Source organism: Salvelinus alpinus, chromosome 21, assembly GCF_045679555.1.
Source record: "Salvelinus alpinus chromosome 21, SLU_Salpinus.1, whole genome shotgun sequence".
Taxonomy (NCBI): Eukaryota; Metazoa; Chordata; class Actinopteri; order Salmoniformes; family Salmonidae; genus Salvelinus; species Salvelinus alpinus.
In genome coordinates, this window is record NC_092106.1 from 167,140 (window position 1) to 190,517 (window position 23,378).

Below are 23,378 nucleotides of genomic sequence, written 5' to 3' on the forward strand. Positions count from 1 at the left end.
GTAGCTTTTCGGCTGCATCAGATTCACAACTGTCAGTGTCCATGCTAGCTGGGCTAACAACAAATGTAGAATTACTGATGCTAGTATTGAATATGCTCGTGGAAGCAGAACAACTTGTGTCGTCGACAGGTGCAGGTGTAGTACTGCTGGTAGTAGCAGTACTACTAGCAGAGCTGGTATGTGTCTCTACGGACGAAGGCCTTACTTTTTAAACCATTTATACATTTTTGAGCAAACGGAAAGAGCAGCAGCTACGTTTGGCTACATGCAGAACGTTAGTGGAATTGCCGTGAGAGAGTAACGGTTAATGTGATTGGATGTTAATTATTTGACTAGGCTACCGGTATTTGACATTGTGTTGTTATTTAACTGAACACTAGATGGTTTAATTTTAGGCAGTGAAACGAGGCTACTCAGGGGAGAAAAAACCTCACCCAAATGTATTGCCCCATTGGAAAATATAAATTACTGTTTGAAAATGAAGTTTTTTATAATTTTTTAAATTTGTATGTGAATCACATTTTTATTTGGTGTACCCCCGACGGCATTGTGCATACCCCCAGTTTGGGAATACCTGCATTAGACCAAAGGACAGAATTCCACAGGTGTAATGTCCATTGATCGTGTTTCTTGGCCCAAGCAAGTCTTATTATTATTGGTGTCCTTTAGTAGTGGTTTCTTTGCAGTAATTCGACCATCGAGGCCTGATTCACACAGTCTCCTCTGAACAGTTGATGTTGAGATGTATAAAGCATTTATTTAGGCTGCAATTTCTGAGGCTGGTAACTCTAATGAAATTATACTCTGCAGGTAACTCTGGGTCTTCCTTTCCTGTGGTGGTCCTCATGAGAGCCAGTTTCATCATAGCGCTTGATGGTTTTTGCGACTGCACATGAAGAAACTTTCAACTTTCAAAGTAAAGACATTTTCCGTATTGACTGACCTTCATGTCTTAAAGTAATTTATTTTCTTATTTGAGCTGTTCTTGCAAGAATATGGACTTGGTCTTTTACCAAATAGCGTTATCTTCTGTATACCACCCCTACCTTGTCACAACACAAATGACTGGCTCAAATGCATCAAGAAGGAAAGAAATTCCACAAATTAACTTTTAACAAGGCACACCTGTTAATTGAAATGCTTTCCAGGTGACTACCTCATGAAGCTGGTTGAGAGAATGCCAAGAGTGTGCAAAGCTGTCATCAAGGCAAAGCATGGCTAATAGAAGAAAATATATTTTGATTTGTTTAATACTTTTTTGGTTACTACATGATTCCATATGTGTTATTTCATAGTGTTGATGTTTTCACTATTATTTTACAATGTCGAAAATAGTAAAAATAAAGAAAAACCCTGGAATGAGTAGGTGTGTCCAAACTTTTGACTGGTTCTGTATATATATATATATATATATATATCACTTATATATTAATTTACCTTAAATTTCAAGTTAATGTCACATGCACAAGTACAGTGAAATGCCTTTCTTGCAAACTCAAAACCCAACAATGCAATAATCAATAACAATGTATTACAAGAAGAAAACACAACAGGAATAAGGAATATGAAATACACAAAGTAAGTAAGCATACTATATACAGGAAATATTTTTTTAAAGTCAGTTCCAATACCATATTTACATATGCAGGGATACTGGAGTGATGGAGGTAGATACAGTATGTAAAGAGGTAAGGGGACTAGGCAACAGGATATAAGATAAACAGAGTAGCAGCAGTTTGCATGTGAGTGGGTGTGCGGGTGTGTAGAGTCAGTATAAATGTATGTGCATATTACTGTATGTGTGAGTGAGCAAACGATGGAGTGAATGTTTCTGTGTGTATTGAGTGTGTAGGGCCCTGTGAGTGGGCATAGAGACAGTGAAAATAAAAAGTCAATAAAGAAAAAGGTAAACTCGGTCTGTGTAGCTATTTTGTTAACTATTTATCAGTCGTATTGCTTGGGGATAAAAGCTGTTCAATAGCCTGTTGGTACCTCATGCCGGGCGGCAGCAGAAAAAATTGCCTATGGCTTGGGTGGTTGATGTCTTTACGATTCTCCGGGCCTTCTTTTCACACCGCCTGATATAGAGGTCCTGGATGACAGTGAGCTCGGCCACAGTGATTTACTGGGCGGTCCGCACAAGCCTCTGTTGTGCCATGCAATCGAGTGCAGTGCTATTGTCATACCAAACAGCGATGCAGCCAGTCAATGTTCTCAACGGTACAGCTGTAGAACCTTTCAGGATTTGAGGGCCGATGCCAAACTTTATCAACCTTTTGGGGAAGAGGCCGTCTTCATGATTGTGCGTGTGTGTTTGGAAAATTTTAGTCTTTAGTGAATTGGACACCAAGGAACTTGAAGATGGCTACCTGCCCCACTGCCTCTCCACCCCATTTATGTGGATGGGGGCATGCTCGCCCCCATGTTTCCAGTAGTCCACGATTAGCTCCTTGGTCTTGCTTACGTTGAGGGAGTAGTTGTTGCTCTGGCACCACACTGCCAGGTCACTGATCTTCTCCCTATAGGCTGACTCATCATCACCGGTGATCAGGCCTACCACCGTCGTGTCGTCAGCAAACTTGATAATGGTGTTGGAGTCGTGCTTGGCCACACAGTCGTGGGTGAACAGGGATTACAGGAGGGGACAAAGCACACAACTATGTGGGGCCCCTGTGTTAAGGGTCAGCGTGGTGGAGGTGATATTGCCTACCCTCACAACCTTGGGTCGGCCTGTCAGGAAGTCCAGGATCCAGTTGCAGAGGGAGGTGTTCAGACCCAGAGTCCTAAGCTTGGTGACGAGCTTGGAAGGGATAATGGTGTTGAACGCTGAGCTGTAGTCAAAGAACAGCATTCTCACAAAGGTATTACTCTTATCTAGGTGGGTGAGGGCAGTGTGGAGAGCAATTGAGATTGCGTCATCTATGGATCTGTTGGGGCGGTATGCAAATTGGAGTGGGTTTAGGGTGTCTGGGTTACTGGAATTAATGTTTGCCATAACCAGCCTCTCAAAGCACTTCATGATTACAGAAGTGAGTGCTAAAGGGCGGTAATCATTGTAGCATGAAGCCACTCAACGTCAACAAAACAAAGGAGATGATCATGGACTTCAGGACACATCAGAGGGAGCAACCCCCTATCCACATCGACGGGACAGCAGCGGAACGTTTTAAGTTCCTCGGTGTACACATCACGGATAAACTGAAATGGTCCACCCACACAGACAGTGTGATGAAGAAGGCGCAACAGCACCTCTTCAACCTCAGGAGGCTGAAGACATTTGGCTTGTCATCTGAAACCCTCACAAACTTTTACAGATGCACAATTGAGAGCATCCTGTCAGGCTGTTTCACCGCCTGGTATGGCAACTGGCCCTCAACCGCAAGGCTCTCCAGAGGGTTGTGTGGTCTGCACAACACATCACCAGGGGCAAACTACCTGCCCTCCATGACACCTACAGCACCCGATGTCACAGGAAGGCCAAAAAGATCATCAAGGACAACAACCACCCGAGCCACTACCCGTTCACCCCGCTACCATCCAGAAGGCGAGGTCAGTACAGATGCATCAAAGCTGGGACCGAGAGACTGAAAAACAGCTTCTATCTCAAGGCCATCAGACTGTTAAACAGAAATCACTAACACAGAGAGGCTGCTGCCTACATACAGACTGGAATCATTGGCCACTTTAATAAAAGGATCACTAGTAACTTTAAATAATGCCACTTTAATAATGTTTACATATCTTACATTACTCATCTCATATGTATATACTGTATTTTATACCATCTATTGCATCTTGCCTATTCCGCTCGGTCATCGCTCATCCGTATATTTATATGTATATATTCTTATTCCATCCCATTAGATTTGTGTGTATTTGGTAGTTGTTGTGGAGTTGTTACTTGTTAGATGTTACTGCACTGTCGGAACTAGAAGCACAAGCATTTCGCTACACTCGCATTAACATCTTCTAACCATGTGTTTGTGACCAAAAACATTTGATAGAGTTCTTAGGAACAGGGATGATTCTGGTCATCTTAAAGCATGTTGGGATTAAAGACTGGGACACGGATAGGTTGAAAATTACAATAAATATGCCTGCCAGCTGTTCTGCGCAAGCGCTGAGAACGCGCCCTGGAATACCGTCAGAGCCCATGGATGCTACCATTATTACAGATAATCCTGAATGAATTGTGAATAATGATGAGTGAGAAAGTTAGACGCACAAATATCATACACCCCCAAAATGCTAACCACCCTTGCTATTGTAATGTTGAGAGCTTAGCATGTCTTGGGGATATGATATTTCTGCGTCTAACTTTCTCAATCATCATTATTCAAGATTCATTCATTATTAACTCTAATAAATGGTAGCATCCACATGAATTTAGAAGTGCTTAGAAACTAATTCTATTCTTATTTACAATAAGAGACCCTCTTCCTAGTGAAATCACCTCTTTCCTCCCATACCTACCCCCCTTGGGAATAAAGGAGCAAGGACCGTTTATGAGGAACTGGCGGATTATCAATCCTGCTTCCCAGTGAAGGCACGTCACACACCGTAAACCCAGCGCAAGACAGCTGTCTTTGATGAAAGGGGCTGAAATGGGTTTGGGGGACCCAATCCTGCTGACCAACAGTCTCGCCCACCTGCTTCCAGAGATTCCTGCTCCTTCATCCTCTTTCTTTCTTCCGTCCGTTCTACATCAGCAGCCAAGGGCATGTGGGTTCAAATTATATCAAAAAGGGTAAATCAGAGGTAATGAAACAGGATTTTAGTGAGCTGATCAACACCCTGAAAGGCTCTGAATCGCAGCCGATTATCTTGGGTCCTGTGCCGTCGCTGCGAATGGTTCAGCAAGCTTTTAGCACGTCATATCTGTATTAAAGACTACTGCCACTCTGTTGGCGTAACTTTTACTGAACATTTCAACAATTTTTGGAAACAAAAGATGCTCTACAGAGATGATGGACACCCAAACCATCTAGGAGTCTGGACCCTCTCTTCACATTTCAAGGTCGCATTAAGATACTGACTCAGACAGACCAAGCCCCGCTTAGGTAATACAATTTGGAGCACCTTAAATACAATTTTGGGCAAAAAGGCAAACATCATTCATTCATTCAAATCAAATCAAATTTTATTTGTCACATACACATGGTTAGCAGATGTTAATGCGAGTGTAGCGAAATGCTTGTGCTTCTAGTTCCGACAATGCAGTAATAACCAACAAGTAATCTAACCTAACAATTCCACAACTACTACCTTATACACACAAGTGTAAAGGGATAAAGAATATGTACATAAAGATATATGAATGAGTGATGGTACAGAACGGCATAGGCAAGATGCAGTAGATGGTATAGAGTACAGTATATACATATGAGATGAGTAATGTAGGGTATGTAAACATAAAGTGGCATAGTTTAAAGTGGCTAGTGATACATGTATAATCTCCCGGGTGGCGCAGTGGTCTAGGGCACTGCATCGCAGTGCTAGCTGCGCCACCAGAGTCTCTGGGTTCGCGCCCAGGCTCTGTCGCAACCGGGAGATCCGTGGGGCGACGCACAATTGGCAGAGCGTCGTCCGGGTTAGGGAGGGTTTGGCCGGTAGGGAGGGTTTGGCCGGTAGGGATATCCTTGTCTGTTATTGTAAAATTAAAATTAAAAAAATTAAAAAAAATTAAAATGTAATAAAATGTATGCACTCTACTGTAAGTCGCTCTGGATAAGAGTGTCTGCTCTTGGCCGGTAGGGATATCCTTGTCTCAGTATGTAAAAATGTTATAAAATGTATGCACTCTAATGTAAATAGCTCTGGAATAGGGGCGTCTGCTAAATGACTAAAATGTAAATGTATTACATAAAGATGGCAAGATGCAGTAGATGATATAGAGTACAGTATATACATATACATATGAGATGAGTAATGTAGGGTATGTAAACATTATATTAAGTGGCATTGTTTAAAGTGGCTAGTGGTACATTTTTACATAATTTCCATCAATTTCCATTATTAAAGTGGCTGGAGTTGAGTCAGTATGTTGGCAGCGGCTACTAAATGTTAGTGGTGGCTGTTTAACAGTCTGATGGCCTTGAGATAGAAGCTGTTTTTCAGTCTCTCGGTCCCTGCTTTGATGCACCTGTACTGACCTCGCCTTCTGGATGATAGCGGGGTGAACAGGCAGTGGCTTGGGTGGTTGTTGTCCTTGATGATCTTTATGGCCTTCCTGTGACATCGGGTGGTGTAGGTGTCCTGGAGGGCAGGTAGTTTGCCCCCAGTGATGCGTTGTGCAGACCTCACTACCCTCTGGAGAGCCTTACGGTTGTGGGCGGAGCAGTTGCCGTACCAGGCGGTGATACAGCCCGACAGGATGCTCTCGATTGTGCATCTGTAGAAGTTTGTGAGTGCTTTTGGTGACAAGCCGAATTTCTTCAGCCTCCTGAGGTTGAAGAGGCGCTGCTGCGCCTTCTTCACAACGCTGTCTGTGTGGGTGGACCAATTCAGTTTGTCCATGATGTGTACCCCGAGGAACTTAAATCTTTCCACCTTCTCCACTACTGTCCCGTCGATGTGGATAGGGGGGTGCTCCCTCTGCTGTTTCCTGAAGTCCACAATGATCTCCTTTGTTTTGTTGACGTTGAGTGTGAGGTTATTTTCCTGACACCACACTCCGAGGGCCCTCACCTCCTCCCTGTAGGCCGTCTCGTCGTTGTTGGTAATCAAGCCTACCACTGTAGTGTCGTCCGCAAACTTGATGATTGAGTTGGAGGCGTGCATGGCCACGCAGTCGTGGGTGAACAGGGAGTACAGGAGAGGGCTCAGAACGCACCCTTGTGGGGCCCCAGTGTTGAGGATCAGCGGGGTGGAGATGTTGTTACCTACCCTCACCACCTGGGGGCGGCCCGTCAGGAAGTCCAGGACCCAGTTGCACAGGGCGGGGTCGAGACACAGGGTCTCGAGCTTGATGACGAGTTTGGAGGGTACTATGGTGTTAAATGCTGAGCTGTAGTCGATGAACAGCATTCTGACATAGGTAGTCAGAATGCTACCCATCCCTAACCCATCTCTTGTCCAGATGGGTTAGGGCAGTGTGGTTGCGATTGCGTCGTCTGTGGACCTATTGGGTCGGTAAGTAAGTTGGAGTGGGTCTAGGGTGTCCGGTAGGGTGGAGGTGATATGGTCCTTGACTAGTCTCTCAAAGCACTTCATGATGACGGAAGTGAGTGCTACGGGGCGGTAGTCGTTTAGCTCAGTTACCTTAGCTTTCTTGGGAACAGGAACAATGGTGGCCCTCTTGAAGCATGTGGGAACAGCAGACTGGGATAAGGATTGATTGAATATGTCCGTAAACACACCAGCCAGCTGGTCTGCGCATGCTCTGAGGACGCGGCTGGGAATGCCGTCTGGGCCTGCAGCCTTGTGAGGGTTAACACGTTTAAATGTTTTACTCACCTCGGCTGCAGTGAAGGAGAGCCCGCAGGTTTTGGTAGCGGGCCGTGTCAGTGGCACTGTATTGTTCTCAAAGCGAGCAAAAAAGTTATTTAGCCTGTCTGGGAGCAAGACATCCTGGTCCACGACGGGGCTGGTTTTCTTTTTGTAATCCGTGATTGACTGTAGACCCTGCCACATACCTCTTGTGTCTGAGCTGTTGAATTGCGACTCTACTTTGTCTCTATACTGGGACTTAGCTTGTTTGATTGCCTTGCGGAGAGAATAGCTACACTGTTTGTATTCGGTCATGTTTCCGGTCACCTTGCCCTGGTTAAAAGCAGTGGTTCGCACTTTCAGTTTCACGCGAATGCTGCCGTCAATCCACGGTTTCTGGTTTGGGAATGTTTTAATCGTTGCTGTGGGTACGACATCGTCAATGCACTTTCTAATGAACTCGCTCACCGAATCAGCGTATTCGTCAATATTGTTGTTGGACGCAATGCGGAACATATTCCAATCCGCGTGATCGAAGCAGTCTTGAAGCGTGGAATCAGATTGGTCGGACCAGCGTTGAACAGACCTGAGCGAGGGAGCTTGTTGTTTTAGTTTCTGTTTGTAGGCTGGAAGCAACAAAATGGAGTCATGGTCAGCTTTTCCGAAAGGAGGGCGGGGGAGGGCCTTATATGCGTCGCGGAAGTTAGTATAACAATGATCCAAGGTTTTACCAGCCCTGGTAGCACAATCGATATGCTGATAGAATTTAGGGAGTTTTGTTTTCAGATTAGCCTTGTTAAAATCCCCAGCTACGATGAATGCAGCCTCAGGGTGTGTGGTTTCCAGTTTACAAAGAGTCAGATAAAGTTCGTTCAGGGCCATCGATGTGTCTGCTTGGGGGGGAATATATACGGCTGTGATTATAACCGAAGAGAATTCCCTTGGTAGATAATGCGGTCGACATTTGATTGTGAGGAATTCTAGATCAGGTGAACAGAATGACTTGAGTTCCTGTATGTTGTTATGATCACACCACGTCTCGTTAATCATAAGGCATACACCCCCGCCCCTCTTCTTACCAGAAAGATGTATGTTTCTGTCGGCGCGATGCGTGAAGAAACCAGCTGGCTGCACCGACTCCGTTAGCGTCTCTTGAGTGAGCCATGTTTCCGTGAAGCAGAGAACGTTACAATCTCTGATGTCTCTCTGGAATGTTACCCGTGCTCGAATTTCATCAACCTTATTGTCAAGAGACTGGACATTGGCGAGTAGTATGCTAGGGAGTGGAGCGCGATGTGCCCGTCTCCAAAGCCTGACCAGGAGACCGCTACGTTTGCCCCTTTTACGGCGTCGCATAGGGTCGCCGGCTGGGATCAGATCCATTGTATTGGGTGGAAGGCAAAACACTGGATCCGTTTCGGGAAAGTTGTAACGATGGTGAGTTGACGTTGCTCTTATATTCAGTAGTTCCTCCTGACTGTATGTAATGAAACCTAAGATTACCTGGGGTACCAATGTAAGGAATAACACATAAAAAAACAAAATACTGCATATTTTCCAAGGAACGCGAAGCGAGGCGGCCATCTCGGTCGGCGCCGGATGGCTCATTCATCACAAAACCCACTAATTTTGCTAATTACTTCAATGATTTTTTTTAATTGGCAAGATTAGCAAACATAGGCATGACATGCCAGCAACAAACGCTGACACTACACATCCAATAATAAATAATAAATTATGAAAGACAAGCACTGTAATTTTGAATTCCGTAAAGTGAGTGTGGAAGAGGAGAAAATAGTACTGTTGTCTATCAACAATGACAAGCCACTAAGGTCTGACAACTTGGATGGAAAATTACTGAGGATAATATCGGACGATATTGCCACTCCTGTTTGCCATATCTTCAATCTAAGCCTACTAGAAAGTGTGTGCCCTCAGGTCTGGAGGGAAGAAAAAAATGACACTACCCAAGAAATGTAAATCCCACTTTACTGGCTCAAATAGCCAACCCTCTTGTTACCAACCCAGTAAACTTTAGTAAAACATGGTGTTTGACCAGATACAATGCTATTTTACTGTAAACAAATTGACAACAGACATTCAGCACGTCCAGTTGAAGTCGGAAGTTTACATACACTTAGGTTGGAGTCATTAAAACTCGTTCACAAACTATAGTTTTGGCAAGTTGGTTAGGACATCTACTTTGTGCATGACACAAGTCATTTTTCCAACAATTGTTTACAGACAGATTATTTCACTGTATCACAATTCCAGTGGGTCAGAAGTTTACATACACTAAGTTGACTGTGCCTTTAAACTGCTTGGAAAATTCCAGAAAATGATGTCATGGCTTTAAAAGCTTCTGATAGTCTAATTTACATAATTTGAATCAATTGGAGGTGTACCTGTGGATGTATTTCAAGGCCTACCTTCAAACTCATTGCCTTTTTGCTTGACATCATGGGAAAATCAAAGTCTGGTTCATCCTTGGGAGCAATTTCCAAATGCCTGAAGGTACCACGTTTATCTGTACAAACAATAGTATGCAAGTATAAACACCATGGGACCACGCAGCTGTCATACCGCTCAGGAAGGAGACACGTTCTGTCTCCGAGAGATAAACGCGCTTTGGTGCGAAAAGTGCAAATCAATCCCATAACAACAGCAAAGGACCTTGTGAAGATGCTGAAGGAAACAGGTACAAAAGTATCTATATCCACAGTAAAACGAGTCCTATATCGACATAACTTGAAAGGCCGCTCAGCAAGGAAGAAGCCACTGCTCCAAAACCGCCATAAAAAAGCCAGGCTACGGTTTGCAACTGCACATGGGGACAAAGATCGTACTTTTTGGAGAAATATCCTCTGGTCTGATGAAACAAAAATATAACTGTTTGACCATAATGACCATCGTTATGTTTGGAGGAAAAAGGGGGAGGCTTGCAAGCCAAAAAACACCATCCCAACCGTGAAGCACGGGGGTGGCAGCATCATCTTGTGGGGGTGCTTTGCTGCAGGAGGGACTGGTGCACTTCACAAAATACATGGCATCATGAGGATGGAAAATTGTGGATATATTGAAGCAACATCTCAAGACATCAGTCAGGAAGTTAAAGCTTGGTTGCAAATGGGTCTTCCAAATGGACAATGACCCCAAGCATACTTCCAAATTTGGGTCAAAATGGCTTAAGGACAACAAAGTCAAGGTATTGGAGTGGCCATCACAAAGCAAATAGAATCAATCCTATAGAAAATGTGTGGGCAGAACTGAAAAAGCGTGTGCGAGCTTGGAGGCCTACAAACCTGACTCAGTTACACCAGCTCTGTCAGGAGGAATGGGCCAACATTCACCCAACCAACTTATTGTGGGAAGCTTGTGGAAGGCTATCCGAAATGTTTGACCCAAGTGAAACAATTTAAAGGCAATGCTACCAAATACTAATTGAGTGTATGTACATTTCTGACCCACTGGGAATGTGATGAAAGAAATAAAAGCTGAAATAAATAATTCTCTACTATTATTTTGACATTTCACATTATTAAAATAAAGTGGTGATCCTAATTGACCTAAGACATGGATTTTTACTGGGATTAAATGTCAGGAATTGTGAAAAACTGAGTTTAAATGTATTTGGCTAAGGTGTATGTAAACTTCCGACTTCAACTGTATGTCAATTAGATATTTCTGCATTTCATTTTCAATAAATTTGCAACAATTTCTAAAAACATGTTTTCACTTTGTCATTATGGAGTATTATTGTGTGTAGTAGATGGGTGAGAGAAAAACATACATTTCATCCATTTGAATTCTGGCTGTAAAACAACGAAATGTGGAATAAGTCAAGGGGTATGAAAACTTTCTAAAGGAACTGTATATTAAGACTAGTGAGATTACATGTTGATTGTAGCCTTTCACTCACCTCTTGGACCAGTGAAGCCATCCAGACCTGGGGGTCCAGGAGCCCCTGTTCGTCCTTTGATAGGAATGAAGTTGGTGACTCCTGCGACTCCGGGGGCACCTTTTCTACCTGGAACAGATGGAAAAGTTAGACCATCTCTCTTACAATCACACCTCTACAAATAGTACACAGTAGATTGTTAAATGTATGCTATTTGAATGTATTTTGACAACTTGCTGCAACGCAACTAGGGGGATATTGAAGATTCTCAACTGCACTCCAATATTATGCAAAAATGGTGCGTCTACAAACTCTTGATCAGAGACATTGCCTTTGTTTTAACGAGCACTGCATTGAATAGTGTGTTATTTCTATGTTGACTTTATTCACATACCCTTTTCTCCTTTGAGGCCCTCATCTCCTGGCAAGCCTCGTTGACCGTCGAAGCCCCTCTCTCCTTTCCTTCCCAGGGGTCCTAGTGCTCCACTCCTCCCTGGACCACCCACTGTCCCATCCCTACCAGGTACCCCTATTATACCTGAACACAGGACGCCATATTGGATATCAGCTCAGCTCTGGCTGCACACATAGGACATCATGGATGCTAATGCAAATGTTTGTTGCATTGGCTGGGACCCCAGATGTCCCCATGGACTACATTCCAATGTCCATACTTGCAAACCACTTAGAATGAATGCTCATGTTCATTCATACGACTTATCATAGACTATGTAGTGTGATTTGGTGTCTCTCTCACCTTTCTGCCCTTGGGCCCCGGGTATGCCAGGGTCCCCTAATGTCCCCACGGGGCCCTGGGCTCCACGGTACCCAGGAAACCCTGGAGAGCCCGGTTTCCCTGCAGCTCCTTTAGGACCCGTGCCGGACAGACCCTCCTCTCCGTTATCACCCTTCTCGCCTGCGTAACCTGACAAACGCACACAGAATTATGATATTACCCAATGAGGCACACCTAAACAGAAATTCCCTACTACGCACACCATTTTTTATTTTCTTTCTGATTTGAAAAGCTGCTATTGTCAGTAGGACCTACCTGGAGGGCCTATGTCCCCTATTAGTCCCATGGATCCTTGAAGGCCTGGGGGCCCCTTTTCACACTGTTCAGGGGTGAGCCCTGGGGCCCCATATTTGCCTGTGGCACCACTCTCTCCCTGCTCCCCCTTCCTTCCCGGTGTACCAGGAAGCCCCGCAGCACCTAGAGAAGACAAGTCAACCCTCTCTGAGATCACACATAATGAACTAAAACTATTCAATTTTTGTGGATAGCTTCTGGTGTTTTTGGTAGTTTCTGGTTTCTCTGACCAGTTGAGAGGCATATGACTGTACACATTATAAGACTGTCAGCTGTAATATGGAACAAACTACCTCATACCTAAAGCAGACGTTGCAAAATCTTTAATCAATTTCAATGACGCTTATTGGTGGTACCTGTTAATCCGATTGGACCGGGTGGACCTGGCACTCCTTTGGACCCCGACAGCCCCACTACACCCTTGAGGCCCATAGGTCCTGGAGCACCAGGGACAGAGTCCCCAAATGGGCCCTTCAGTCCTGGAGACCCTCGGAAGCCAGGAGAGCCGGCAGCGCCGTCGTAGCTCAGACCCTCAGCACCAGCCTCTCCAGAGTCTCCAACACACCCCACTGAGCCTGGGGTAGGGAAAGAGAGAACATTTATCTAGTGTAAGCTTTAATTCAATTCAATTAACTTATATTGTTGTGTGGAATGTTACATACAACAAAGCACAGTGTCTTAAGGTACGAACACACCACCAAGATTGTTGACCTGCACGGTAGAGGGCCATTCCTTCACTTGCTAGAACAACTGGTTTCAATGTAGAATCAGCCTGGTTATCAACTTGACTTTGAGCTAATCAGAAAGCATGAAAGGAGCAACAACGAGAAGGAGAAAATAGGGTACTTTTCCCAGTGACATCCACCCCCTTTCATCTGCAAAACAGCCAGAATTTATCTTAAACTAAAACAATAAATCTGCATAAAACCTCTGAAAAAAAATATAATAATCTAGAGCAAGTCTTAGTTACATCTTGGTTGCATATTTTACATCTAGCTAAGGAGTTTTGTGCTTGACAGAACATTATATTATATTGATACGTGCACAAAAATCCCCATTAGCTATCTAGCTTACGTTAGCTTGCTAGCTGAGCCAGTCACACTTCATATGAAGTGAATGGGATGGTAAGTTTCCTCCATAAGCTAGCTATCTAGCCACTGTAGCTAGTAACATTAATATTAAACCAGTATCTTTAGCTAACTAACTAGCTGGCTATATATGTTGTGCTAGCTAGCAAATTACGATGCTAACTAGTAATGTTATGCAAGACAACGACACATCAAGGCTTGTGTCAAAATTGCAGAGCAGTCTGATCCAAACAAAGACCTGAAGCCTATATAACGTTTCATGAAATCACGTGTTTCATATGCAATATCCCACTGATCCCGGCCATGGTCTCAGTGATTTCCTCAAACACAGATCTCTGCTGGACAAATTACTTACAAATTAACTTTGGAATTTTTTTCCTGATCAAAGCACGTGAGCATGGAGCCGAGCTCGCCATAAGGCATAGGGCCAAATCCTGCCTTGGTACTCCCAGAATTTATATTGTATTGAGATAAAAAAAAAAAACAGCTGCATTGGTCCTTTAAGAAAGCAACACTATTGCCAACTTCTGGTCTGAAGTATTATTACTAGGCTGACAACCAAATTCTGGGTGAACACAAAAAAAGATTGACTGCCAACATTCTGGGCAGAGGTACTCCAACAGTCTTGACCAGTGGGGGTTAAGGGTTATAAGATAAGATGAAACACTCTCTGTCTAGCATAGTGCATATAATTAAAAACGGATTGTCGGACAGTTTTCATCCTAATCAGACAGCTTTTTTACATGTACGATACATTGGCGATAATAGTACTGGAAACAATAGAACACTATGAAAAATCTGGGAAACCAGGCCTGTTATTCATAGCTAGTACGACTGGAATTTATATATAAATGCCTGGAATATTTCAATTTAGGAAAATCTCTTACACAATGGGTTAAAGGTATGTACAGTAACTCTAGGTGTAAAATAGTAAATAATGGCTACTTCTCAGAAAGTATTAAACTGTCAAGATGAGTAAAACAAGGTTGTCCCCTATCAGCATATCAATTTTTTATGGCCATCGAAATGTTAGCTTTTCATATCAGAGCCAAAAATAATATCAAGGGGATAGAAATCCAGGGCTTAAAAACAAAGGTGTCATTGTACGTTGATGATTCATGTTTTCTTTTAAATCCACAATTTCGATCCCTCCACAGCCTCATAAAAGATTTAGATAATTTTTCTAAACTCTCTGGGTCACAAAAAAATATATACTTTTACATTAGCGTGTAGATTACCAATAAAATGGTCTGATGGTGAAGTGGACATACTCGGTATTCATATCCCGAAAATAAAGAAATTATCTCACTACAATACATTTTTATAGAAATAAGATCTTGCTACCAAGGAAAGGAAAATACCTGTCTATTTGTGAAAAAAATCACCATCATTAACTCTTTAGTCTTCCTAGTCTACCTATTTGCTTATGGCCTTGCCTACACTTAGCGACTTGTTTTTTAAATTATATTAGCAAACTCCAAAATGTATTAGGAATGGAAAGGCAGACAGAATGAAATGGGCCTATTTACAATGCATTCGGAAAATATTCAGACCCCTTGACTTTTTCCACATTTTGTTACGTTACAGCCTTATTCTAAAATTGATTAAATTGTTACTTTCCCTAATCAATGTACACACAATACCCCATAATTGACAAAGCAAAACCTTTTTAAATTTTTTTTTTTGCAATTGTATTTAAAAAAAAAAAACATTTACATAAGTATTCAGACCCTTTACTCATTACTTTGTTGAAGCACTTTGGCAACAATTACAGCCTCGAGTCTTCGTGGGTATGATGCTAAGTTTGGCACACCTGTTTTTGGGGAGTTTCTCCCATTCTTCTCTGCAGATCCTTGTCCAGAAGCCACTCCTGCATTGTCTTTGCTGTGTGCTTAGGGTCATTGTCCTGTTGGAAGTTGAACCTTCGCCCCAGTCTGAGGTCCTGAGTACTCTGGAGCAGGTTTTCATCAAGGATCTCTCTGTACTTTGCGCCGTTCATATTTCCCTCGGTCCTAAATAGTCTCCCAGTCTCTGCCGCTGAAAAACATCACCGTAGCATGATGCTGCCACCACCATGCTTCACTGTAGGGATGGTGCCAGGTTTCTTCCAGATGTGACGCTTGGCATTCAGGCCAAAGAGTTCAATCTTGGTTTCTTTAGACCAGAGAATCTTGTTTCTTATGGTCTGAGAGTCCTTTAGGTGCCTTCTGGCAAACTCCAAGCAGGCTGTCATGTACAATTTAATGAGGAGTGGCTTCCGTCTGGCCACTCTACCATAAACACCTGATTGATGGAGTACTGCAGAAATGGTTGTCCTTCTGGAAGTTTCTCCCATCTCCACAGAGGAACTCTAAAGCTCTGTCAGAGTGACCATCACCTCCCTGACCAAGGCCATTTCCCCCGATTGCTCAGTTTGGCTGGGCGGCCAGCTCTAGGAAGAGTCTTGGTGGTTCCAAACTTCTTCCATTTAAGAATGATGGAGGCAAATGTGTTCTTGGGGACCTTCAATGCTGCAGAATTTTTTTGTTACACTTCCCCAGATCGGTGCCTCGACACGATCCTGTCTCAGAGCTCTACGGACAATTCCTTCGACATCAGTGCTTGGTTTTTGCTCTGACATGCACTGTCAACTGTGGAACTTTATATAGACAGGTGTATGCCTTTCCAAATCATGTCCCATCAATTTAATTTACCACAGGTGGACTCCAATCAAGTTTTAGAAACATCTCAAGGATCATCAATCAAAACTGGATGCACCTGAGCTCAATTTCAAGTCTCATAGCAAAGGGCATGAATACTTACGCAAATAAAGTATTTCTGTTTTTAATTTTTAATACATTTGCAAACATTTCTAAGAACCTGTTTTCGCTTTGTCATTATGGGGTATTGTGTGTAGATTGATGACATACATTTTTATTTAATCCATTTTAGAATAAGGCTGTAACGTAACAAATTGTGGAAAAAGGGAAGGGGTCTGAATACTTTCCCGAATGCACTGTAAAGGGGGGATTGGAAATGATGCAGACAATTACATTGATGGAAGCCACATTTTATCTGAATTTTAAAGCTAATCTACCCCCTATAAAAAAAATTGGACGACAGGTAACCTAGAAGTTGGGACAGTAACCGAGAAGGTTGCTAGTTCGAATCCCTGAGCCAACTATGTGAGGAATCTGCCGCTGTGCCCTTGAGCAAGGCACTTAACTCTAATTGCTCCAGGGTCGCTCTCAATAATGTCTCATCCCTAGCTGGGACCCCATCCTCTGAAGGTGTCTTAGGGATATACAAAAAACACTTGTAAACATATAAGTACCCCCTATTTGTGATATGTTTGAGGCTTTACAATGGGGACAATCTCTAGTGAGTAAAGCAGAATGGAGAGAAGGCACTAAATCAGGCAGTAATATTCTCTAATGGTAAAAAAATTATCATATTTCTACCTATGGGTCCAGGTGGGCCAGACAGCCCAAAGTCTCCTTTCTCTCCCTTCACCCCGTCCGGGCCCAAAGCTCCAAGATACCCTGGGGATCCTGACTCTCCGTTCAGCCCTAGACAAAAAAGTAGAAATGTGTCACACCATGTTCAGTGCCAACCTGTTTTGAGAGTTAGTGTCTTTTGTTATAAATTAAGTGTATATTCAACTGGCATACTCAACCCATACCATTCAACCTGTACTATTCAATCTGGCACATTTCTCCTTGCTCACACGTGAAAAGATTATCACAATGAAATAAGTCTGATGAATTATTTTTGCCCAACCCCTGCTAGTTTGAGAAACAGACGCCTCACAAGTCCTCAACTGGCAGCTTCATTAAATAGTACCAGCAAAACACCAGTCTCAACGTCAACAGTGAAGAGGCGACTCCGGGGTGCTGGCCTTTCTATGTGACCCCAAACTTTTGAACGGTAGTGTATGTATAGAGTAATTGTTGTTTAGTAACGTGTTCATACTGGGCTCATCTGCAAAAGACACTGTGACTCCCTGCTTAAATAAAGGTTAAATAATTTTATTATTTAACCTTATTATTATTATAATTTTTTTATTGTCAAATACAATTGATTTATTTATTCAAAGACAGTAGGCCTGTAGGCATGCCCGAAATGCTGAAACATTAGCACAATAAGAAAGTACTTTTTTCTTATACTTTTCACAATGTGCTGGAGTTTCTGTAAGTTTTACCTGGGCATCCGGAATCGCCTTTCTGTCCTGGGGCACCAGGGTTACTGGGTATGCAGGGTAGAGTGTCACCTGCACAAGAGAGAGGCAGCATTGGGTAGGGTGAGGAGAAAAAACAGGATGTCTTGCATAATGTTTTAAAAGCGCTTCTTAAATAATGTAATTTTTTGTCATGAAGGGGTGCTTCAGTTTACTCCAAGGTTGTAATTGAGTGAGCATATATGTATTTTGTTCATCTACCACTCTTCATCCAGTGTAATAATACATACACAAAAATAACTAATAAATAGGTAATTTATGACCAATAGTAATGAATGCTGATTTCCAACCCTGATCTGTCTGTGTTTCACACACACTGACAAGCTCCTTTACCCATGACTCCTTTGAGCCCAGGAGATCCCCTGTATCCTGGAGGTCCCTGGTCGCCTGGGAGTCCCCGTTCCCCCACTGCCCCAATCACATCAGGTCCTGGGGGGCCGACGGGTCCAGCAAGCCCCTTTGGCCCGTCAGGACCTGGATACCCTCTCTCACCGGGGAATCCTGAGTAACTGTCACCCTGAGTGGAACAAATCAAACTTAGGCTGCATTCCAAATAGAGAAAAGACACACCCTCAAAATAAGTAGAAATGACACACCCTCAAAATAAGAAGACACTTCTAATGACGTATGATGACGTATGATGAGTTGACACTTGCAGGGCGAGGGAAGAATCAATACATTTTAAATGGACAGCTCTTGCCAGGATATTCGTCACTCGTTCGTCCCACGGTTGTGTTTTCAGTCATCATGGAACCACCGGTAGCTGTGGTGTGCTTTATATATGCACTATAGTCAATTATGATTGCATTTCGTATCTTGGCTAGAAGACAACACATCCGCATCATCGAATAATAGCCACCTGACAATATCAGGTAAATCGAACTATCATTCATTTTACGATATGTGTTTGTGCCATCATGTTCATTAGTAGCACAATTTCTAACTTATTTACATTCATGTTGACTTCTCCATATTGATGTTGGTTTTAAGTTTTGGCTGACTTTTCTTAGTGGATGCATATTCATTGCGAATTGAATTATGGGGCGTTTCAGGCCCCAGAGCGAACAGAATTGTACACTTGCTTAGCTAATTGTTTGGACCGACCTCAAAGATGGCTGCGGGGATTCCCCCAAGGGCATAAGGGGGAATCTGAAAATGGCGCCGGAAGAAATGGCAGCAGTTTTACGGGCGCCCAACCAATTGTGCTATTATGTGTTTCGCGTTATTTGTAACTTATTATGTACATAATGTTTCTGCAACTACCTTACGGCAAAAAAGAGCTTCTGGATATCAGGACAGCGATCACTCACCTCGGATTAGACAAAGAGTTTTTTCTTCAACAAGCAGGATGCACAGGACATTCTCCGTACACCCGACAAGGCCAACATTCCAGTTGGAAGAGACGCAGGTACAGAGGACACCGAGCGGGATGCCTCGTGAGGATCCGCAGAAGGCGAGTGGGAAAGCTTACCGTCAATATTACTCGCCAACGTGCAATCATTGGACAATACATTAGACGAGGAACGATCACGAATATCCTACCAACGGGACATCAAAAACTGTAATATCCTATGTTTCACGGAATCGTGGCTGAATGATGACATGGATATTCAGCTAGCCGGATATACTTTGACCCGACAAGATAGAACAGCACACTCTGGTAAAACGAGGGGGGGGCGGTCTGTGTATATTTGTAAACAACCGCTGGTGCACGAAATCTAAGGATGTCTCTAGATTTTTCTCGCCTGAAGTAGAGTATCTTGTGATAAATTGCAGGCCACACTACTTGCCTAGAGTTTTCAGCTATACTTTTCGTGGCTGTTCATTTACCACCACAGACGGATGCTGGCACTAAGACCGCACTCAGTCAGCTGTATAAGGAAATAAGCAAACAGGAAACCACTCACCCAGAGGCGGTGCTCCTAGTGGCCGGAGACTTTAAAGAAGGGAAACTTAAATCAGTTCTACCTAATTTCTATCAACATATTAAATGTGCAACCAGAGGGAAAAAAATATAGATCACCTGCACTCCACACACAGAGACGCGTACAAAGCTCTCCCTCGCCCTCCATTTGGTAAATCCGACCACAACTCTATCCTCCTGATTCCTGCTTACAAGCAAAAATTAAAGCAGGAAGCATCGGTGACTCAGTCTATAAAAAAGTGGTCAGATGAAGCAGATGCTAAACTACAGGACTGTTTTGCTATCACAGACTGGAACACGTTCCGGGATTCTTCCGAAAGGCATTGAGGACTACACATCAGTCACTGGCTTTATCAACAAGTGCATCGAGGACGTTGTCCCCACAGTGACTGTACGTACATACCCCAACCAGAAGCCATGGATTACAGGCAATATTCGCACTGAGCTAAAGGGTAGAGCTGCCGCTTTCAAGGTGCGGGACTTTAACCCGGAAGCTTATAAGAAATCCTGCTATGCCCTGTGACGAACCATCAAACAGGCAAAGTGTCGGCCTCCCGGGTGGCGCAGTGGTCTAGGGCACTGCATCGCAGTGCTAGCTGCGCCACCAGAGTCTCTGGGTTCGCGCTCAGGCTCTGTCGCAGCCGGCCGCGACCGGGTGGTCCGTGGGGCGACGCACATTGGCCTAGCGTCGTCCGGGTTAGGGAGGGTTTGGCCGGTAGGGATATCCTTGTCTCATCGCGCTCCAGCGACTCCTGTGGCGGGCCGGGCGCAGTGCGCGCTAACCAGGGGGGCCAGGTGCACGGTGTTTCCTCCGACACATTGGTGCGGCTGGCTTCCGGGTTGGAGGCGCGCTGTGTTAAGAAGCAGTGCGGCTTGGTTGGGTTGTGCTTCGGAGGACGCATGGCTTTCGACCTTTGTCTCTCCCGAGCCCGTACGGGAGTTGTAGCGATGAGACAAGATAGTAATTACTAGCGATTGGATACCACGAAAATTGAGGAGAAAAGGGGCTAAAATTTTTAAAAAAAATTACAAAAAAAAATATATATATAAAAAAAAACTGGCAAAGTCTCAATACAGGGCTAAGATTGAATCGTACTACACCGGCTCTGACGCTCGTCTTATGTGGCAGGGCTTGCAAACTATTACAGATTACAAAGGGAAGCACAGCCGCGAGCGTCCCAGTGACACGAGCCTACCAGACGAGCTAAATCACTTCTATGCCTGCTTCGAGGCAAGCAACACTGAGGCATGCATGAGAGCATCAGCTGTTCCAGACGACTGTGTGATCACGCTCTCCATAGACAATGTGAGTAAGACCTTTAAACAGGTCAACATTCACAAGGCTGCGGGGCCAGATGGATTACCAGGACGTGTGCTCCGGGCATGTGCTGACCATCTGGTAGGTGTCTTCACTGACATTTTCAACATGTCCCTGTCTGAGTCTGTAATACCAATATGTTTCAAGCAGACCACCATAGTCCCTGTGCCCAAGAACACGAAGGCAACCTGCCTAAATAACTACAGACCCGTAGCACTCACGTCCGTAGCCATGAAGTGCTTTGAAAAGCTGGTAATGGCTCACATCAACACCATTATCCCAGAAACCCTAGACCCACTTCGATTTGCATACCGCCCAAACAGATCCACAGATGATGCAATCTCTATTGCACTCCACACTGCCCTTTCCCACCTGGACAAAAGGAACACCTATGTGAGAATGCTATTCATTGACTACAGCTCAGCGTTTAACACCATAGTACCCTCAAAGTTCATCAATAAGCTAAGGATCCTGGGACTAAACACCTCCCTCTGCAACTGGATCCTGGACTTCCTGACGGGCTGCCCCCAGGTGGTGAGGGTAGTTAGCAACACATCTGCCACGATGATCCTCAACACTGGGGCCCCTCAGGGGTGTGTACTTAGTCCCCTCCTGTACTCCCTGTTCACCTACGACTGCATGGCCAGGCATGACTCCAACACCATCGCTAAGTTTGCAGACGACACAACAGTGGTAGGCCTGATCACCGACAATGACGAGACAGCCTATAGGGAGGAGGTCAGAGACCTGGCCGGGTGGTGCCAGAATAACAACTTATCCCTCAACGTAACCAAGACTAAGGAGATGATTGTGGACTACAGGAAAAGGAGGACCGAGCACGCACCCATTCTCATCGACGGGGCTGTAGTGGAGCAGGTTGAGAGCTTCAAGTTCCTTGGTGTCCACATCACCAACAAACTAGAATGGTGCAAACACACCAAGACAGTCGTGAAGAGGGCACAACAAAGCCTTAATCCCCCTCAGGAAACTAAAACGATTTGGCAACATCGAGAGCATCCTGACTGGTTTCATCACTGCCAGGGAAGGCAATTACTCAGCCTCTGACCGCAAGGCACTACAGAGGGTAGTGCATACGGCCCCGTACATCACTGGGGCTAAGCTGCCTGCAATCCAGGACCTCAACACCAGACGGTGTCAGAGGAAGGCCCTACAAATTGTCAAAGACCCCAGCCACCCCAGTCATAGACTGTTCTCTCTACTACGGCATGGCAAGCGTTACCGGAGTGCCAAGTCTAGGACAAAACGGCTTCTCAACAGTTTTTACCCCCAAGCCACAAGACTCCTTAACAGGTAATCCTGTACTATTTGCATTGTGTGCTCCCCCCCACCCCTCTTTTACGCTGCTGCTACTCTCTGTATACCATATATGCATAGTCACTTTAACTATACATTCATGTACACACTACCTCAATTGGCCCGACCAACCAGTGCCTGTATGTAGCCTCGTTACTGTTATAGCCTCGCTACTGTATATAGCCTCACTACTGTTATTTTTCACTGTCTTTTTACTTTCGTTTTTATTTCTTTACTGACCTATTGTTCACCTAATACCTTTTTTGCACTGCTGGTTAGCGCCTGTAAGTAAGCATTTCACTGTAAGGTCTACACCTGTTGTATTCGGCGCACGTGACAAATAAACTTTGATCTGATTTGAAGTGGAGGAGGGTGTGTCTTTTATGTGTTTGAAACGCAGCGTTTTACGAGATCAGTCCATACTCAAAGTTTTGCTTAGACGGGAGGTTTAGACCTTTGGTCTAAATTGGCTAGCTGCTAGATTTTCTCATAGGCAAACCTGGCACAATTAGCCACTATGCTAAGTACGACCAGCTGATCAGAATGATTTTGTCAGGTAACAAATTCAGCCAATTTAAATCGTTTACGTTGAACCAACACTTTTTCATTAAAATAAGTCCAATGGCACATTCTGTTAATCAAAAGTGTTTGAATCTCACATTAGTTTTTTCCCCTTTGAAATGTAGAATTATATTTATTGTTTTAGTGTGCTGAGAACGGAAGCGCAGCCAACAGATTGAAAATGTAGATTAAGAATGGATTTAATACGTCTTTCTTCAGCCTTGTAGACAAGCACACTGCTAGGGCCTAATAATCATATTGCATAGGCTATATTACATGGACGTGTACACCTAAATGTACAACGTTTTATATGTATTTTAGCAATCATCTACTTTGTCACATATGCATTATTTGACTCGAGGACCAGCAGTGAAGCGTTTTTTCCTCAAAGAAACACCTTGCCCGAGTGAATTTCAAACTCACAGTCATCGTATTTTGCCATCTCTGGGGTTACCGCCACTAGTTAGTTAAAGCAGTAAGGGGTAAATTACAGTTATTTGACAAGAACACGAGCGTCATCCACTTTCTTTTTTACGATGTA

General features: G+C 43.9%; 1 protein-coding gene across 2 annotated transcripts in view; it reads right to left on the bottom strand.

The window, feature by feature from the left end:
• The window catches only part of col4a4 (collagen, type IV, alpha 4), a 170,289-nt gene that overhangs the window by 34,626 nt on the left and 112,285 nt on the right, over positions 1 to 23,378 (bottom strand). For both annotated transcript variants that reach the window (XM_071356391.1, XM_071356390.1), the window contains exons 25-32: positions 18,054 to 18,237; positions 17,685 to 17,753; positions 16,945 to 17,052; positions 12,773 to 12,991; positions 12,378 to 12,539; positions 12,084 to 12,251; positions 11,721 to 11,864; positions 11,348 to 11,455 (exon numbers count right to left, since the gene is read on the bottom strand). In XM_071356391.1, coding sequence (XP_071212492.1) covers positions 11,348 to 11,455; positions 11,721 to 11,864; positions 12,084 to 12,251; positions 12,378 to 12,539; positions 12,773 to 12,991; positions 16,945 to 17,052; positions 17,685 to 17,753; positions 18,054 to 18,237 — 1,162 coding nt within the window. The remainder of the gene's footprint in view (positions 1 to 11,347; positions 11,456 to 11,720; positions 11,865 to 12,083; positions 12,252 to 12,377; positions 12,540 to 12,772; positions 12,992 to 16,944; positions 17,053 to 17,684; positions 17,754 to 18,053; positions 18,238 to 23,378) is intronic.